The following is a 20,756-nucleotide window of genomic DNA, read 5'->3' as shown; positions in this document are numbered from 1 at the left end:
AGTATGGAGGTTACTGGCAGCTCTATCATAAGTGCTTATATTGGTTACAGGAGCGCGGTGTCTGTGCTGGGCTCATTCTAGGCACATCACTGATAAGTAGCTGTCACTATACTGAGCCGTCCAAGCATGTTGTGTAAGCGTGAGATAGCTGTGCATGCTGGGACTTGTAGTTCCATGCTAGGAGAGCCTTAGGTTGGCTTCCCCTGCTCCGCACATTTACCAAATCATGTGTCTGCTAATAGGTTAATTGGTATCTTCAGCTTTAGAGCTATATTTACTTGTATGATGTTGCAGCATTGATTAAAATGTCACATATTGTATCATTAAGTTCCCTGGTAGATAATGTTTTCCTATTATATCATGTCCTCCAGCAGAACAACCTGCAGATAGCTCTCTGCTGCTTTTATAGTGATGGGACTACACAGAGGAACGAGTGTCTGAGGCAGAGATGGAGCCCTTGCTACTGGTGGCCCCGATTACCGCATTAGAGTTTGTGGGTGACTTTCTTCTGGCGGGTAAGATTAATTTGTCTAACAATTATCTTGCAGTTAAATACAGTCTGAGCCTATAGAGCAGTGTTTCCCAACCACGGTCCTCAAGGCACACTAACAGTCCTGGTTTTAGTGATATCCAGGCTTGAACACAGGTGACTTAATTAGTAGCTCAGTTATTTTCATTTAACCATCTGTGCTGAAGCCTGGATATCACTAAAACCTGCACTGTTGGTGTGCCTTGAGGACCGCGGTTGGGAATGCCTGCTATAGAGAATACTATGGACCAGATTTATCAAGCCTTGGAGAGTGATAAAGTACCAACCAATCGGCTCCTGTCATTTCTCCTTCATCCACTAGGGGCCACTGGAGTGCAGATACAATGGGGGAAATAGTAGGCAGTAACTGGGAGCTGGCACTTTAAATGTATAATCATGTGACTAGCTCCTCCCCTACTATGTCCCCCCTCCAAGCCAGTCTTTAATTTGTGCCCAAGGGAGCTGGTCACTTGGGTCTTCTCTGAAGAATTTTTTTTTTGTTCCTTCTTCTTTATTTTAATTTTTCTTTCTTGCACTCACAGACTGGCAGCTCTGCCACTGCCAGTCTGCACCGCCGGAGCTGCCAGCGGGGTCCCATCGCAGCTGCGTGCGGCTCGGGATGGGCCCCGGCTGAAGGAGACACTGAGCTCTCCGGAAACTGGCCGGACACCGCTGCGTGCGGCGCGTGTCGGGGCCGCTCCGTCGGCAGAAGATCTTGGCAGCACGCCAGCGGTGAGTATGAGTGGCCGGGCACCGCTGCGTGCGGCACGTGTTAGGGCCGCTCCGTCGGCAGAGTATGAGTGGCCGGACACCGCTGCGTGCGGCGCGTGACGGGGCCACTCCATCATCCTGCACTTCCATAGATGAACGGTGAGTACACAACTTTGCCTACATTCCTCCCCCCCTTAGAAAGCACTAAGGTGACACGTGCACGGAGACCTGCTTCGGGACTCCACTTGAACAGAGGCGCCTATTCAATTTTAAACTCAGCGCCATTACAGAGGGGGCGGAGCTTGTTGGTTTGGCGTCCCCCAGCTCCCTGGCCGCGGCTCACTTTGCTGGTGGGGGATGCAGGGCGCTCCCCGCTACGCTGATGCTGGAGTTTGTAAATTTTAAATTGACGGGGCGGAGCTTAATCCCGCTCTGCACAGCGGGTTTAGCAGCACTTTGCCGGCGGGGGATGCGGGGTGCTCCTCCCCCCTCCGATGGTGCTAGAGCTTTGTCAGTTTTGAATAGAGCGCCATAGGGGGGGGGGGCGGGGGGGAAGCTAATACCGCTCTGCCCGGCGTGTTCGGCATTGCCCGCTCCATAACGCGGGGGGGCGGAGCTTAATCCCGACAGTGGGCCTCAGCTCCCGGTTATTGCACCTGTTCTTCCTAATTTAGCAGTACACTACATACAGGGCGGGTGTTGCCTTCCCTTTATCATTCCTTTGTACTAATGCTGTTTGTAGTTTGGGGAATATGTGTGACATCAGACGCTGTGGCTCAGTACGCTAGTGGCGGGGACATCTGAAGACAGAGAAGGGTAATGGTCACTGCACGTTATAGTGCAGGGATTACATAGGGCTACACTTCTTTAACCCTCCTTTTCTCTTTTCATTTAACTAAACATAACACCCAGGACAGTCAGAGAATTCCCTGTTATGTGTGGATAGTACGGTGGAGCCATCTGCTTAGTCCTCCACGCAGCTGTAGCACGCTCTTGTTTGAACAGCTCGGTTTATGCAGGTAAGGTCGTTGTTAACCAGAGACCTCGTACGTCATTTCTCCTCTCCAGGTTTCTATAAGGAGGTTGCTAACCTCCATGTTACACAACACTGCGGTTGAGAGGCCTCTCTGGGAGGAGGTGATAGATGTCCAGAATACTGATGACGTCGATTTTCGGTGGAGTCTGAACCAGTGTCTCAGGGTATCGAGGCGCTTTTTACAGCAGTTTGGTGCTGCAGGTAAAGGAGTCGGAACTGGACACTTCAGGTTCCTCGGGGTTCGGCGCCAATGAAGAAATGACAGCGTTTCTTGTTTCGGATGTGCTGGATGTGCTCCGGTCAGTGGCCTTGAGACATCCGGATGCACAATTTCAGGTATCAAACAATGTTTGTTTTCATATCCTTTCCCCGCAGACAGCAGGAAACGATATGAGACCTCTCCAATTGTCTACACCTCGATATATCGCCGGTCCAGGAAGCTGCCGGTTCCTGGTGCAACCTTGCTGAAGGAGCCATCTGAGAGAAATATGCGGCAGCAGGGGCTCTACCTTGTCCGGAGCAGGCAGGTTGTGGAACAATTGTCCTCTGGGTTACAGGATGGTTTGCATCAGGATCAACTGATTCCTTGGGCAGATCAGAGTCACGATTCTACTTTATGTTCTTTTGAGGTCTCCAAGGAGGAAGGATCTTCCTGCCTGGATTTCTCAGGCCATTGGGGGTAAGTCCACTTTTCTTTCCCCTACTGCTGCTCCAGCTTCAAGACGGACCTGTACCGGTCTTTCCTTTAGATCTTCCAGTGCCCTTTCCAGTAGAGATGAGCGGATTCGGTTTTACTCGGTTCTCAAAACAGAATCTTATTGGCTATCCAAAACACGTGACATCCGTGAGCCAATAAGATGTCGTTTTGAGAACCGAGTAAAACCGAATCCGCTCATCTCTACTTTCCAGGTTTCGTGTCCATGACAGGGGCAGTATCTCCATCACTAAGGGATCTCCGAGTAAGAGGCCGATGCAGAGGTTCAGCATCCTCGGACCAGTCTGATTGTAGGTCCTCCAACACACCCACCGCAGGTCGGACCTCCCTCCCACCTGGGAGATCCCAGGGTGGGCGCATGTCTATGGTTTTTCTGGGAGGCCTGGGTATGTTTGGGTTAGGTTTCTCATCACTGGCGGTTACATACTCGATTTTGTAGTCCAACCACCTCAGTGGTCCCTCACCACGGGTCTGCCGGTTTCCGACGACGAGAGAGTCGTACTGCAGGCGGCATTCCAGATGCTTCTAACTACAAGGGTGCTGATCCCTGTTTCCGCACATCATTGGAATCGTGTTTTTTTTGTCTCAGGCCTATGTTTTTTCACGTGCCGAAGCCAGATGGCTTGGCCAGGCCTATTCTGAACTTAGAATCCATTCAGTCTGTGATTGCTACTTTGGAGCAAAAAGGGGTTTAGGGGTTTAGGCGTCCTTAGTCATCAGAGATGCCTGTTTACTTCCATTGGGCTTCCTCATCAGGCTTTTCTCCGATTCGTAGTATAGGATACTCATGTCCACTTTCAGACCTTTCCATTCGGTCTCTCTTCCGCTCCCACCGTGTTCATGAAGGTCACAGGATGGCCCTACTTCAAAGGCAGGGAGTGAGGTTTGTTTCCTAAATGGACAATCTGCAGCTTAGGTTGCTTCTGAATATCCGGAGGATCCAGGATCTTCTGATTCGATACGTGTCCCATTTATGCTCCTCGTACTGTTTTCTGTTTTTAGTGATGGTTCTCAACTCTGTCCGTCAGAGGATTTTTCCTTCCTCGGGACCAGTTTCCCTCTCTTCAGCCATGGGCGGCACTGAGAGAGGTCACCTACATCCTCCTCTGAGCAGAGGACACAGTCTTCATTCCAGGTCAAGCCGCCTGGTCAGGCACCCGGGTGAGTGGACATTCCCCGGAGTTTTGTCAGCTGGTCCGCTGTTGGCGGAGTTCTCGGATCGACCTCATGGGCGTTCCGACTGACTCTTCAACTGCCCCTTTACTACTCTCGGACGTTAGGCTCTGGCGGCAATAGCCGAGGATGCCCTCACGGCTCCTTGGAGCTCCTGGTTAGTCTATCTTTCCTCCTTTTCTGTTACTACCTCACTTTCTGTAACGCATAAAGGGAGAATGCGCGCTAGTCCTCCCGGTGACTCCAGTTTGGCCGCGCAAGACTTGGAAATCCACCCTGCACCTGTTGTCAGTAGAGGGGCCTTGGCTCCTACCTCTACGGGAATGTCGACTCTAGTTCAACAGAGTCCTTTTCTTTGTTCAGTCTTACACAGGTTTCGTTTAACGGTGTGGCTGGTCACGAGACCTTCTCAGAAGGAAGGAGTTCCCTTTTTCGGCTATACCTACTGGGCCCCGATTTCGGAAGTCAGTTACCTCGTCTCACTTTTGCCACTTTTGTTAACTTTGTATCCTGGTGTGGATGACTAGGGTTCTTCCTTTCGCTTTTTTCATTTAGCCGCCTTCTTTGGTTTCTCCGGGTGGGTTGCTCGGCTGTGCTTCGACTAGGTTGACCTGAGTTTCAGGTCTCTGCTCTTTCAGTTTTCTTCCAAAGGAAATTAGCCTGGCGGCCGTAAGTTCGGGCTCTCTTTCAGGGAGTACTCTACTGGCAACCCACCTTGCGAATAAGGTTACGGCTGAGCTTCATACTCAGCTGTCGTTTCTTCCAGGGGTGATGTCCGCTTTCCATTAAAATCTGACACTTGTGTTTTCGGCCCTCTCGGGTTTTCACCAGATTCGTGACCTTTGGATGTTGTCGGTGTTCTCTGACTCTCTGTACAGAGGTCTTCGGCTATTCGACAAATTGAATTCTTCTTTGTTCTGTATGATGCTCCCGTCCTAAATGGCCGGGGTCCCAGCAGTCGTTGGGCTGTTGGATACGTCTGACCATCAGACAGTCTTATTTGGCGGTTGCTCGAGAGCCTCCGTTTTCCATTTCGGCGCACTCCACGCGCTCTGGGGGACCTTCGGGGGCGGCCGCCCACGGGGTTTCCTTGAATGCTTTATGTTGCGATGCCGCTTAGTCGGGACATCATACATTTGTCACGTTTTACGGATTTGACATTTTTGCGGCCTCTTTGTCACAGTTTGGCCGAGCGGTTTTGCAGGACTCTCAGCGCTCTCCCTCCCGTCTTGGGAGCTCTGGGACGTCCCCATTGTATATGCACACCAGTGGCCCCTAGTGGATGAAGGAGAAATCAGGATTTTGGTACTTACCGATAAATCCCTTTCTCCGATTCCACAGGGGCCACTGGACGCCCACCCAGCGCTGTTTCCTCCTTCTACACTTATCGGGTTGCATGTCAGTGTGTGACTGCCCGTTTTATTCCTCTTACCCTATCACTATGTTTCTAGGTTTCCTTGGTATTATCTTGTTTTAGTTTGCTTAGCGAACCACCTCCTACTTTGACGTTGGTCTTTTCCAGCTCTCCTAGGGCACAGTTTTAACTAGACTGGCTTGGAGGGGGGACATAGTAGGGGAGGAGCTAGTCACATGGTTATAAATTTAAAGTGCCAGTTACTGGCTACTACTCCCCCATTGTATCTGCACTCCAGTGGCCCCTGTGGAATCAGAGAAAGGGATTTATCGGTAAGTACCAAAATCCTGATTTTTCAAACACAGCCTGTAACATGGCAATTAGGAGCTGATTGGTTGGTACTTTATCACAGTGCTATTTATCACTCTCCAAGGCTTGATAAATCTGGGCCTAAGTTACGAAACCTACTCCTAAGATGCTGGTTAAACCAGAATCTAAAGGAAGACGTTACATATGGAAATGCTTCTAAGGATGTTCCTTCATTTGTCTGTAGTATTGTCTGTGTACAAGTTTGGACACAGTGACAGGCACAATAATAAAGTAGGCCTGGTCTCACCCATGGGGTGCCTATTTCTTCTAATGAGCAAGGTGCCCCTTAACTTTGCCCGTCTCACCCTAAAACACATTATCACTAGTATAGTGAGCAGGAAATGCCTCCCAGTTGTCCTCACCGGTCAGGGTAAACGTCCTAGCTGTCAGGAGGGCAGGACAGTCCTCTCTAAATAAGGACAGGTGGAGGTATGGGGTTTGAACACCACATTCTGTACCATGTTATCAACACTTTTATTTCGTCTTACACTAATTAATAGAAAGCGTAGTTTATAAACACCACAACAAAATATTACTATTGCTAAATACACGTTATGTCGTTGAGTGAATACTCCATATTTAGGAAGCCATAGTGGTTAGGTGTATTCTTCATGTGAGCCAAGTCTCATGTACAGTAGTGTTGATTGGCAGTAAGTGAAGTTGAATATTTTGGGTACCTAGCCAGGCGCTTAATACAGTATTCAGTTCAGTCGTAATTGTCTTTCACACTATTCTGGCCAACTGCACCCAAATCCTAATTCCCCTGCTGTTTTAATACACAAGTGACAGAGTTAATAGAAGTGTAGAATTTTATCATTTAGGTTCACCCCCACCCCAGCTTTGAGTTGCCCCCTGCCCCTCTCCCCATCTCCACTCAATTTTACCTTGTATTTTTTATTTTATCTGGATTATATTATTACAGCTAAGGTTTTGTGTGCTTTGTTTTCTAGGTGAAGGCCCTAATCTAGCTGTTTATAGCTTAAAAAGCGATTCCCTTACGCCACGCAGGACTCCACAGAACGTGCTCCGGGGTTGTACTGTACATGGGATAAAGCCCTTTAGTGCGGCAGGCGTGGGAGTGGCAGAATCTCTGCTGTGTGTGTTTGGGAGTAAAGCACTCATCGTCCTGAAAATAAGCATCATTGGGAATGACATAAACGTGTCCAGAACTTGTGAGCTCCGAGAGCTGCACGATTGGATATGGGACGTTCAGTGGCTCGTAGAAGGCGCTCAGTCTGCTGCTCATCTAGGTGTCGCCTTGGGCCACAATTCTGTCGCCCTTTATGACTATAGCTATGGAAGGGTCCTGAAAGAAGTTCACTGCTCTGAGAAGTGCATCCTGTATTCTGCCCACCTTGTGGGCGAGAATTGGGACGGCCTTACGCTGGTCTCTGGGACGGTTTTCAACCAGCTAGTCATCTGGAATGTGTCTGATGGAACAAATCCTGAAGGAAGAGTAGAGCCTCGGAGGAGAATAAGCGGCCATCAAGGTGTAATATTTAGCATATTCTATGAGAAGCAAAGAGGAATTCTGGCTTCCGCCTCTGACGATCGCAGCATCAGGGTATGGAAGGTGGGTGATCTAGTGTACTCTGATGGGGAAGTTCAGTGTCTTCATGTGTTGTACGGGCATCAGTCACGGGTGTGGTCAGTGAGACTTCTCCAAGACAACATTGTCAGTATCGGGGAAGACTCTGCTTGCATTATATGGAGTTACTATGGCGACATTATCCATCGTTTCAAAGGCCACAAGGGTCGAGGCATCCGAGCAGTCGCAGTTCAAGACCAGCTTGGTTGGGTAGCGACTGGGGGTGCAGACTCGGGTATCAGGCTTTGGCACATTAAAGAAAGATCGTCCCCGTCTCCTGGGCTTTTAAACTTAAATTTCAGCTCATCTAATGGCATTGGAGCTCCAAAGGCAATAGCAATGGTGGATACCCATTGTGTTGTTGTCATGACGGACACGGCTAGTATATACACTTACGATTTTATCAGCAAACGGTGGAACTTTGTATTGGAGGATGAGAACTACAGATCATACAGTCTCCTTGACGTGTATAAATCTTCAAGCAGCACCCTATGTGCTATAGGTAATATAACAGGCGGCGTAAAGGTCTTCTCTCTTTCACCTGTTCAGACTTACACAGAACTCAAGCCTCATGATGGTAAAGTGCACAGTTTGACTTGGGTTCCAGCATCATCTTCATCTTCAGAGACCTGTAATCTTTTCTCTTCTGGTGCCAATGGTGTAATAGTTTGGCTTCAAGTCAAGTGTGCGTCTGGTAACTTCATCTCGGTCACGGAGCAATGTCGGTTCATTTTGCCGGCCTGTAAGCATAGGTGGCACACTAGTATAGCATTTCTGCCTAAGGAGGACTTGATGGTGTGCGGTGACCGGAGAGGGTCATTGATGCTGTTTCCTAAGAAGGTTGCTGGAGCACACGTGTCTTTGCAGAATGACTGTGCACCATCTATGTGTATCTCCATAGACCTGGTGTCTAAGGGCGAACATCTGATTCTTGCAGAGTCCGTTCCACAAGCTCAAGAAGAAGGTCCTCTCTCTGTTCTGTTTGGAATTCACGGCAAATTAGGAGTAACATCAGTCACTTGCCGGGATGAGTTTGTGTACAGCAGTGGTCGAGATGGCTTTTACCGCCAGCTGAAGGTAGAAGGAGGACAGCTCATCATGCTCCGCAAATTGAAGTCTTACAAGGGAATGGAATGGATTGAGCGTCTGTCCTTCACACCTGATGGCGACTTAGAAGTACTCGGCTTTCACTCCACCGACTTTGTGATTTGGAGTGTGAGAACCAACGAGAAACTCCATTGCGTTCCTTGCGGGGGAGGACACAGATCTTGGAGCTACAAGAAGGAAGGACCGATGGAAGTGTTTGCCTATATCAAATCTGGTGATATATTTGCCTATCAGAGTCAACCTGTTGAAAGACTTCAGACGGTAATAAAGGAGCCCCTCCATGGCAGAGAGCTGACCTGTGTTAAGTATGCTGGAACGATCAAGAATCCCAATATGGAACATCTTGATATTCTCATTACAAGCAGCGAAGACACCACTGTTAGTGTATTGTCCTTTAACAAGGTCTCCAAACAGATATGTTGTCTCTCTACCATCAGCGATCACCTCTCCAATGTGAAAACCTTGGCGTTAGCTGGAACCAAACACGAAGAACAAGACAATGCTGTCTTATCCACTGTGCTGTTCACTGCAGGTGGTAGGGCTGAGATTGAGGTCTATCGTTTAAACCTCCAAGAGGCCGCAGGTTCTGTTACATGTCAAGTCATCCACTTGGCTTCCCACAGACTGGATGAGCACTGGGAGAGATTAAAGAACAAGCACAAAATGGTCAAGATGGACCCTGAAACCAGGTAACCGATTCCAGCAAGGTACGATCTTTATTCAAGTGAAACTATCTGCAACTGACAGTAGTGACCACTATTTTGTGGACTAGACCCATACTCCTTACAATGTAGTCTACCATAGGACTAAAGCACCAGGCACATTAGCCTTCATACCTCAGTGACATGACTAACTCATAGTGCATTGGTAGTAATCTGCTTTTTATATGACACTGGGTTCAGCTTTCAAAATGGCTGCCTCCGCTGAGTAGACCGTAATCACAGAACTACATATGGTGGTTGTCTGTATAACCATCATAAACTGATATGGAGGCTAGTCCGTTAGATGCACCTGCGCCGCGTGTATCCCTATGGTACAGTAAATGAGACTCCGGGGGATGTTTAGGCTGTTAAGTTAAAATAATTTTACTAAGCTGCTACTGAGTCAGTAAGTAGGAATATTGTGTAAGTTTTTCTATGTGTAAACGCCTGGTGTCTCGTGTCACCCACCACTTATTAGGTACATGAATGTAAGAGCACTGGATCAGATGTCGGACAGCGGATCTCCCGCCTCCTCCTGTCTGTACCTGGCAGCTGCGTGCAGCGATGGATCTGTAAGGTGCGTGAACTTGGAGTGTAGTGAATTATCAATGAGACGCCAATCAATTATTGAGCGCTCACTTTATCCTACACGTAGACCTTTAACCGCTGTTCTGCTGGATGGAACTGCAGTGCAATTTAAAAAATATATATATATTTTGCACAAAACAATGTTCTGTGAACCTTAAAACAACATGGTCTATGTGTATAAACCTAAAAATGCAGATTGTATATTTCCTTGCTATGTTGCACATAAAGGTTCTGATTTTGGGTTGCACGCAAAGTGTCTATTGGTGGTCAACAGTCGGCCCCTTCAAACGCCTTCCCTTTCCTTGTGCATATTCATTCAGCCGCAGGTGACTGAGACGCCCACTTTTAGAACCTGAACACGCTGTAATATCGATTGGTGCTTCATTATATGCCACCATCGGTTGCACCAGGGCAGCCACCAGGGATGAGGCTGCATGGACTAGAGTCCGGGGGCCAACCCCTGGCTCCTACTGCCAATACCTGGAGAGTTGTACAAGCAGTGCAACAACAGGGGGCTGATGTGCAGGGAAAACGAGCCTTCCCTGCGCATCAGCTCTGTGAATCGTTCCTTCAGGTCTGCAATGCTCCACATATATGTAATGTTATGATGTAGCAGAATCTTTTTTTTTTTTTTTTTGGTGGGGGGCCCTATCTATTTTGTCAGTCCCGGGGCCCACAATTACCGATGGCAGCCCTGTGTTGCACCATCTGATGATGGCCTCCTCTGCCTGTGGCTGTGTTTCTGTGAATGCAGCCGCTTGTATTGAAACCAGTGGCGGACTAACAGAGGAGAGGGCCCGTGTGCAGGCTCCTTGCAGGACCACTCCTCTCTGTCACTGGCCGCAGGGCTGTAGACTATGGTTTTGTGCCAGAGTCTACTGTGCATGCGCAAGTCTCCAGGAAAATGGCACCCCCAACTTTTTCCCAGGGACATATTTACTGCCCATGTGCGAATCACCGGGAAAATGGACACCACTCTATTTTCTCTGTGAGTTATGTCACCAGCTCCAGCTGAAGCGGGACTCTGGAGGGATAAGTATAATTATATGGGTGCAGGGTGTGTAGTGTGGGCCTCCCCGGACTCAGGGTGTTCTGCACACCCTGCCCTTAATACAGATAAACCAATTATAGACACACCCACAACAGTCCCATGACCCGCCCACTGAACAGACCATTTCTGCGTGCACTACTAGCCACCACCCGGGAGAGTTTTCAACTACATTTCTGATACCGTCTGACCCGATCGCAACAGTCCCGTTGTGTGTACACTGTTACGCCTGCGTCATGGGAGGTTTCAGAAATATTCATGTATGTGCAGTTACAAAAAAATCCCTCATCTACGTGGACATTGGCAGCACTGCAAGAATGAGACCCAAAGCCTTAACTTTTGCTCCTGGACCTGAATTCTGTGCGGTAATTGGCTGTACTCAGCCTTCATGAAGGAATGAAAGGAGAGACCATTACATGAGGCCTAGCGGCTATAGAAGCACTGGAGCTGTACACAGTTATTCCAAGGGAGTGAACCAGACAAAGGGCCTAATTCAGACCTGATTGCAGCAGCAAAATCTTTCTCTAATGGGCAAAGCCATGTGCACTGCAGGTGTGGCAGATGTAACATGTGCAGAGAGAGTTAGTTTAGGGTGGGGTGTTCTGTTTCTGTGCAGGGTAAATACTGGCTGCTTTATTTTTACACTGCAATTTATATTTCTTCGGCATGGTCCACAGGTTATCCACAGGATAACAATGGATATTATGGAGCGACGGCGGATTGGTACCAATCAAAGCTTTCCGGCCTCCCAGGATGCAACGGGCCCGTCCATATATCCCGCCCACTGGCTCAGGAGCCGGACCTTTAGCAGCCCAAGCTTTCTTATTTTATTTTTATAGTCTTACGGGTTTTTTTGAGTGATCTTTCCAAACAGCGTCTTATACGCATATTGGAAAGAGTCGCTCCAACAACTCTCCGCCACGTCGCAACAACGCTTACAACGCTACAGTGCTGTTTCGGCGGGCGTCTGTGTCGGATATACTAGCAGGTACATCAGACGTTACCAGGCTGTGACCGGAGCATGCTTCAGCTTGGATAGCAAAGGCAGTGGCTGCCTGGGCTGATGCACTGGAGGTGATTTTTCATCAGCTTCTAGAGAGCAAAAATCTTATATAGCCCATATTAAACAAGCAGCAGTATTCTTGGAAGAAGCTGCATTAGATATTGGTACTATTGCTTCTAGGGCATCAGCCTCAACAAAAGCTGCTCGCAGAGCAGTTTGGTTACGTACATGGAAAGCTGATTCAGAATCCAAGAAAGTTCTAAAATCTTTGCCTTTTTCGTGAAATACTCTCTCTGGTAAAGAATTGACAGATATCCTGGAGTCAGAAGCACACTCCAAAAAGGTCAAGTTTCCTTCCACATATAACCCCAGACCTAGGGGTCCGAGCTTCCGGCCCTTTCGGTCTCAAGGAAAACCAAGGGAAAAAGTGATCGTAAACAGCCCCAATACAATAAGTTTGGGAAGTCAAAAAAGCATTGGGCTACCAGAGGACCAGCTTCCAAACCAGAAGATAAACCATCAGACTGATGGTGTGGGCCTCCACCTGGGGGATCCCAGGGTGGGGGGCCGACTTCTTCTTCAGTTTGCACACATCTGGCGACAATCTACAACAGATGCCTGGGTGCAAGAAGCGGTATCTCTGGGTTATGTGTTTCCCTTCAAGAAGTATCCTCCTCGAAGGTTCTTCTGCACCAGCACGTCTCTGGTAGAGACAAAGGCCAGGGCTTTGCGAGAAGCAGTTCAGGAATTGCTTCAGTCAGGAGTAGTCATTCCAGTGCCCCTGGCACAATGGGGACAGGGATTTTACTCCAACCTGGTCCAGAAGCCAAATGGGTGATTTCAGCCCATTCTCAATCTTAAAATGCTAAACAAATATATTTGAGTGCCAAAGTTCCACATGAAACCTTACGCTCCATAGGGATACCATATAATCCCCTGGCTCCATGGCCAAAGGGCCATGGAGCATCCTCCAGCAGCATTTTCAGTTCCATGCCCTACCCTTTGGTTAGCCACAGCCCCCAGAGTATTTACCAAGATTATGGTGGTTATGGCAGCTTATCTCCGCAAGCAGGGGATAAGAGTTTTTCCATACCTCGACGACCTTTTAATCCTGGCACAATCACAGGAATTGCTCCTGTGCCATCTCCAACAGACAATAACATGTCTGCAGAGGCACGGGTGGATCATAAATTGGGCAAAGTCGTCTCTGGTTCCGTCACAACGGATGACTCCTTTGGGGGCTGTACTGGATTCAGGTCTGCAGAAAGTATTTTTACCTCGGAACAAGATATCTAAGGTACAGTCAGGAATTCAGGACCTGTTTCACAGTCAGAGGGTATCCATTCACGCAGCCATGCGAGTGATGGGGTTGATGGTGTCAACATTCGACATGGTGGAGTATGCACAATTCCACTCAAGACCTCTGCAGCATCTGATTCTGGTCAGATGGAATGGAGTACATCAGACAATAAAGAAACAGACGATGGTACTTCCAGTAAAGGTAAGAAAGTCATTAGCCTGGTGGCTACAGACATCCCATCTAGACAAAGGGAGACTCTTTTGGATATCAGATTGGGTGATCCTGACAGCAGATGCCAATCTTCAGGGCTGGGGAGCTGTGTCCGGAAAACTATGGTTCCAGGGACAATGGACAAGAGAAGAAAGTTTCCTGCCAATAAACTTATTGGAACTCGGGCCATATACATGGCACTGATTCAGGTAAAGGACACTCTTCAGGGAAAACCAGTCCAGATCCGCTCGGACAATGTGATGGCAGTAGCGTACCTCAACCATCAGGGAGGAACTTGCAGCCAAAAAGCAATGAAGGAGGTAAGTCACATTCTAAAGGGGCAGAACTCCATCTTCCAGCCTTGTCCGCAGTGTTCTTTCCGGGAGTCCTAAACTGGGAAGCGGACTTTCTCAGTCGACACACCATTCAAGCGAGCAAATGGGCTCTACACCCGGAGGTCTTTCAGACTCTAGTAGACAAAAGGGGGTTGCCAGAGATAGATCTCATGGCATCCCGTCTGAACAACAAAGTGCCCGCATAAGGGTCTAGAACAAAGGATCCCGGAGCGATCTTTGTCGGTGAAATGGGACTTTCATCTGGCTTATCTGTTTCCTCCGATCACCCTGTTACCCAGGGTGGTGAGGAAAATAAAGCAAGCAAAGGGTGCCGTGATTCTAATAGCTCCGGCTTGGCCCAGAAGTCATTGGTACACAGATCTGCAGAGAATGTCAATGGATTCTCCATTCCTGCTCCCTCAACGTCCAGATCTATTGATGCAGGGTCCCTGTTATCACAGACATCTGGATCGACTGTCTTTGACGGCGTGGCTGTTGAAACCTCTATCCTGAAGTCAAGAGGGTTCTCTAAACAGGTAATTCAAGCAATGCACAGAGCAAGGAAACCTTCCTCAGCTCGTATTTATCACAGAATATGGCAGGCCTATATTCATTGGTGCAGTGAAGGAGGTATGGACCCGAAATCTTTTAGAGTTTCCAGAGACCTAGCATTCCTTCAGGCAGGAATGGATAAAGGTTTGAAGGTAGCTTCCTTGAGAATGCAGGTATCGGCATTGATTGGTTCCAAAAGAAAATTGCCAATTTACAGGATGTGCGCTCTTTTTTCCAGGGAATGCTGCGCATTCAACCTCCCTTTGTTTCACCTACAGCACCGTGGGAATTAGGTTTAGTCCTGAAAGCTCTTCAAGTTGCCCCATTTGAACCACTTAACAAGGTGGATCTTAAATGATTGACAGCAAAAGTTCTCTTTCTACTGGCTATAGAAGAGTATCAGATTTAGGAGCGCTGTCATGTCGTTCCCCTTTTCTGACTTTTTATCCAGATAAAGCAGTTTTTAGAACTAGGTCTGGGTATCTTCCAAAGGTGGTGTCTAAATTCCACCTTAATGAAGAAATTGTAGTCCCAGCTTTTCAGGTATCAGGACTTTTTGCGGGAGATGCGTCGCTGGACGTAGTCCGGGCATTAAGGATCTACGTGGATCGTACCAGTGCCATCAGAAAGACAGATTCTCTCTTCATTCTCTACGGATTTCATAAGAGAGGATGGCCTGCTACAAAACAGACGCTGGCAAGATGGCTTCGAATAACGATTTCAGAAGCATATTCTCAGGCTGATCTTCCTGTTCTGGCTAATGTCTCTTACTCGTAAGGTAGGTCCTTCATGGGCAGCACAACATGGTGCTTCAGCAGAACAGATATGTAAGGCAGCCACATGGTCTTCCCTTAACACTTTCATTAGACATTATGCTTTGGATTCTTTTGCCTCTCATGACGCTGAAATCGGGCGTAAGGTTCTCCTGTCCAATCAGGAGCGTCCCCACCACTAAATTGCTTTGGGAAATCCCATTGTTATCCTGTGGATAACCTGTGGACCCTGCCAGAGAAATATACGTTATGGTAAGAACTTACCGTGGATAACGGTATTTCTCCTAAATCCACAGGTTCCACAGGGATTCCACTCTGACGCACCTGATTTGAGGATCTTTCTACTCACCTCTTCTTGTATGGAAGGGTGTGCACGTGTGTTCTTCTTGCCTGATTAGGGCTCTACATGATGCTCCTGCCTGGTGCTTTGGAATACAGCTGATTTTGCCTGAGCCAGTGGGTGGGAAATATGGACGGGCCCGTTGCATACCAGGAGGCCGGAAAGTTTTGATCGTTTGGTGCCAATCCGCTGTCGCTCCATCATATCCCATTGTTATCCTGTGGACTTAGGAGAAATACCGTTATCAACGGTAAGTTCTTACCAGAACGTATATTTCGGTTTGAACACACCCCACCCATATCTAACTCTCTCTGCACATGTTACAACTGCCCCTCCTTCAGTGCAGCATGGTCTTGCCCATTAGAGAGAGATTTTGCTGCTGCGATCAGGTCTGAATTAAGCCCAAAGTCACCAAAACCTAAGCTCACGATGAAGCACCTTTTCTCACATAGTCTGTGTTTCCTCAGGTTCTTTGTGATGGGTGAGAATTCTCGGCGGATGATTCTGGCAGCAGAGACTTTTTACCACCAGCGCTGTGTGCTGAAAGTAGAGACCTTTGTGCACAAATCGGCCAACTCTTCCAGGTAACGTCGTTCCCAATACATTTCTTCATATTACCCCAAGCAGTGTTTGTCTTAAAACCAAGATGGCGTCTCTCCTTGCATGCAGCGCTGCTCCCCTTGTCTGTGCTATGCCACTATTCATTAGGTGTGGGCAACTGTCAATTCGATATTGTGACTATTTCTGTCTATAGGCAGAAAGCCACAGAGGATGCCTATGTATGCACCCAAGGCCCTCACACCGGAAAATCAGCCGCTTGTGGACTGAAACCCCATTCATGACCATGCAGCATCTCAAGTCACTGAGATCGAGTGACATTACTGAATGTGGAGTAACGTTCAGGAGGCACTTCATGCCTCGGTGATGTCACTGGTCCTTGATAGGCTGCCTGTGTTGTGTTTAGGCAATGAATGCAATTTAATTGCTACTACTTAACGTCGCACTGCCAAGTTGCCTCCTTGTCTCATAACCTCGGCCACCATTTCCATATTGCTCCTGTTCCCCTATGTAGCTTGTCAGATACATAGGTGCTTCAGTTATTACTCTTTCACCACACTTTTTGCCTCATATTTCCCCATCTGCCTTCATTATCTGACCCCCTGCCTCCCACACCATGGACTATATTTCCTGTTCACCTCTTCACACCCCCGCAACTTCCTTCCTGTAGAACAGCCATATTTGTGCTCATCCATCCATCTTGCGCTTCTCTACAAGACGCTCCTCACCATACTCGCGTCACAAGTTTATGTGTTTTAACACAATGTGGTAACCTGTAACCGCTTCCTCTTGCTCTCAGAGTTATGCTGTGCAGCGCGGCTACGGACGGCTGCATTGCATTTTGGGATATAACTAGCACCGTTTCCAATGCTGGTAGAATGCTGGAGAAGGAGCATTCAGAAGTCCAGCCTCAGGGTGAGTGTCTCTCTTTCATCTTCCCATATGTTATCGACTACAGCTGTTGTCTTCTCAGTATTTAGGGGGATATAATGTTATATGGAGCATGATGCTGGGTACACATTGTATGCTTCTATATTATAGGTGCGTAGTTCACAGGTCGCCGTGTTAGTATTCTTTGATGTGTTATGGTAATGTGACCACTAGGGGTGCTGTTTCGATTATATTATTATTATCCTTTATTTATATGGCGCCACAAGGGATCCGCAGCCCCCATTACACAGTACACAATCAAATGAGCAAACAAGAAGGCGGCACTTACAGTTTAAGACACTATAGGACAGGTATGGAAAACCAGGGGTTAGGTGCCATCAGAGGGAGTATAAGAGAGGTTAGGATAGCGACTTGGCGGCAGATACGCCATCGTGCTGACATATCGGCCAATTCAGGTAAGCATAAACACTTGCCAATCGACTGCTCACATCACAGCCAGGTGCACCAATATTTATGACATCGGCTGTACTGCAGGGCTGACGCTATATGCCTGTGAAGGTCGTCTTTTACAATAATTTCTGCTGCAGGGTACACTGGGTTCCACAGGGAATAACATCGGGGTGTAGAGTAGGATCTTGATCCAAGGCACCAACAGGCTAAAAGCTTTGACTGTTCCCAGAATGCATAGCGACGCCTCCTCTATAACCCCGCCTCCGTGCACAGGAGCTCAGTTTTGTAGTTGGTGCCATGCAGTGCAGGCATACAACATGTGGGCTGCTCCAGCAGTCCTGAGAAGAGCTTTCTTAAGTGAAACTTGAAGACTTCAAGGGCTGCAGCAGAGACACTGCTAGTGTTAGATGTCAGTCAGACATCTCCTGCTGCAGCTCCATCACCTCCCCCAGCGGCGCTGTATACTCCCGCGCCCTTTTTGCCGGGTACTTATAGCGGAGGCTCCGGTTTGCTCCAGTCAGTCACACATCCCGCCGCAGCTCTCCAGGATCGCGTGGCCGCACTCAGGGAGGAGGTAAGAGGGTCCCCAGGCGGGACCCGCGATCCGGCGCTGCCGGTGGGAGGCGGGCTGCGCGCGCTGGCGTGGACACTGTGGCAGTACAGGGACCCCACTAAACCATCAGGGCAAGGGCCCAGGTCGGTTTTACTAAAAAACATTTTCTACATGGCCCGCAGTACCCGGTGGTGAAGTCCAGCAAGGGGATAAGGCTCTGACCTGTAGCCCCTCCCCCAGCCCCAGGGTGCCATTTAGAGTAAATGTTCCCGCCCTGGAGCTGCATCTCTCTCTCTCCCTCACTCTCTGTCAGCATTTGGGCGCCATTTCTAGCAAGCTGAGCTGATCCTGGGACTGTTTGGGCAAATCCTCCTCTGTAAAGCTGCCTGCATGTCAACGCTGTGCATTTTACAGGACACTTATGTATTTTACATGTCTGCTGACAGTGTTAGTTAAGAAACAGTGCATTTAGCCAGGACTATATAGTACAAGTACCCTGTGATATACATCCAGTCTTTACTGTGCATTGATAAATCTATTGAGTGTATAGCTATACTTAGTATTACTTTGTATTGCTAGTCCAGTGCAGTTTTATTGCATGTCATAATTTCTGCATTGTACAATGTGACTATATGTGTGTGCATATAGCTGCTGCGTGACTTCCATTTCGTGTATCTCACTCAGATTGCTATCCCTATATTCTGTAACCTGAGGGGGCTAAGTGCGTCAGGGTTATTATTTAATACTAGGTGCTTCATCGCGCCCTACGGGCGCTCTTCACACCGTCGCAAGGGACTACGCCCCCTTAACCCTTGCATGCCTTTCTGAGGTTCAATATTTGTATTTTCTCTAACGTCCTAAGTGGATGCTGGGGACTCCGAAAGGACCATGGGGAATAGCGGCTCCGCAGGAGACTGGGCACAAAAGTAAAAGCTTTAGGACTACCTGGTGTGCACTGGCTCCTCCCCCTATGACCCTCCTCCAAGCCTCAGTTAGATTTTTGTGCCTGGCCGAGAAGGGTGCATTCTAGGACTCTCCTGAGTTTCTAAGAAAAAGTTTAGTTTTAGGTTTTTTATTTTCAGTGAATCCTGCTGGCAACAGGTTCACTGCACCGAGGGACTAAGGGGAGAAGAAGCGATCTCACCTGCGTGCAGAGTGGATTGGGCTTCTTAGGCTACTGGACATTAGCTCCAGAGGGACGATCACAGGCCCAGCCATGGATGGGTCCCAGAGCCGCGCCGCCGGCCCCCTTACAGAGCCAGAAGACTGAAGAGGTCCGGAAAATCGGCGGCAGAAGACGTCCTGTCTTCAATAAGGTAGCGCACAGCACCGCAGCTGTGCGCCATTGCTCTCAGCACACTTCACACTCCGGTCACTGAGGGTGCAGGGCGCTGGGGGGGGCGCCCTGAGACGCAATAAAAACACCTTAGATGGCAAAAAATACATCACATATAGCTCCTGGGCTATATGGATGCATTTAACCCCTGCCAATTTTTCCTTAAAAAAGCGGGAGAAAGGCCGCCGAGAAGGGGGCGGAGCCTATCTCCTCAGCACACTGGCGCCATTTTCCCTCACAGCTCCGTTGGAGGGAAGCTTCCTGACTCTCCCCTGCAGTCCTGCACTACAGAAACAGGGTAAAACAAGAGAGGGGGGGCACTAAATTGGCAGATAAATCTATACAGCAGCTATATAAGGGAAAAACACTTATATAAGGTTATCCCTTTATATATATATAGCGCTCTGGTGTGTGCTGGCAAACTCTCCCTCTGTCTCCCCAAAGGGCTAGTGGGGTCCTGTCCTCTATCAGAGCATTCCCTGTGTGTGTGCTGTGTGTCGGTACGTTGTGTCGACATGTATGAGGAGGAAAATGGTATGGAGGCAGAGCAATTGCCTGTAATAGTGATGTCACCCCCTAGGGAGTCGACACCTGACTGGATGGTCTTATGGAAGGAATTACGTGATAGTGTCAGCACTTTACAAAAGACTGTTGACGACATGAGACAGCCGGCAAATCAGTTATTACCTGTACAGGCGTCTCAAACACCGTCAGGGGCTCTAAAGCGCCCGTTACCTCAGATGGTCGACACAGACCCAGACACGGACACTGACTCCAGTGTCGACGGTGAGGAAACAAATGTATTTTCCAGTAGGGCCACACGTTACATGATCACGGCAATGAAGGAGGTTTTGAACATTTCTGATACTACAAGTACCACAAAAAAGGGTATTATGTGGGGTGTGAAAAAACTACCTGTAGTTTTTCCTGAATCAGATGAATTAAATGAGGTGTGTGATGAAGCGTGGGTTTCCCCCGATAAAAAACTGCTAATTTCTAAAAAATTATTGGCATTATACCCTTTCCCGCCAGAGGTTAGGGCGCGTTGGGAAACACCCCCTAGGGTAGATAAGGCGCTCACACGCTTATCAAAACAAGTGGCGTTACCGTCTCCTGATACGGCCGCCCTCAAGGAACCAGCTGACAAGAAGCTGGAAAATATCCTAAAAAGTATATACACACATACTGGTATTATACTGCGACCAGCAATCGCCTCAGCCTGGATGTGCAGTGCTGGGGTGGCTTGGTCGGATTCCCTGACTGAAAATATTGATACCCTGGACAGGGACAATATATTATTGACTATAGAGCATTTAAAGGATGCATTTCTATATATGCGTGATGCACAGAGGGATATTTGCACTCTGGCATCAAGAGTAAGTGCGCTGTCCATTTCTGCCAGAAGAGGGTTATGGACGCGACAGTGGTCAGGTGATGCGGATTCCAAACGGCATATGGAAGTATTGCCGTATAAAGGGGAGGAGTTATTTGGGGTCGGTCTATCGGACCTGGTGGCCACGGCAACGGCTGGGAAAT

The 20,756-nt window shown here is 48.4% G+C and overlaps 1 protein-coding gene across 3 annotated transcripts in view; it reads left to right on the top strand.

Moving 5' to 3' along the window:
• WDR6 (WD repeat domain 6) overlaps positions 1–20,756 on the top strand; it is a 40,738-nt gene that overhangs the window by 104 nt on the left and 19,878 nt on the right. The window contains exons 1-6 of one of the 3 annotated variants that reach the window (XM_063941131.1): positions 17–133; positions 372–515; positions 6,838–9,271; positions 9,762–9,860; positions 15,900–16,016; positions 16,790–16,905. In XM_063941131.1, the coding sequence (XP_063797201.1) occupies positions 449–515; positions 6,838–9,271; positions 9,762–9,860; positions 15,900–16,016; positions 16,790–16,905 (2,833 nt within the window). In that variant the 5' untranslated portion in view covers positions 17–133; positions 372–448. Of the gene's footprint in view, positions 1–16; positions 134–371; positions 516–6,837; positions 9,272–9,761; positions 9,861–15,899; positions 16,017–16,789; positions 16,906–20,756 lie in introns of those variants that run through there. The other 2 variants (XM_063941132.1, XM_063941133.1) reach the window with 2 other exon arrangements.

Source organism: Pseudophryne corroboree, chromosome 9, assembly GCF_028390025.1.
Source record: "Pseudophryne corroboree isolate aPseCor3 chromosome 9, aPseCor3.hap2, whole genome shotgun sequence".
NCBI lineage: Eukaryota > Metazoa > Chordata > Amphibia > Anura > Myobatrachidae > Pseudophryne > Pseudophryne corroboree.
Note: the sequence above shows the minus strand (reverse complement) of the source record. Positions and strands in the feature narration are given on the sequence as shown.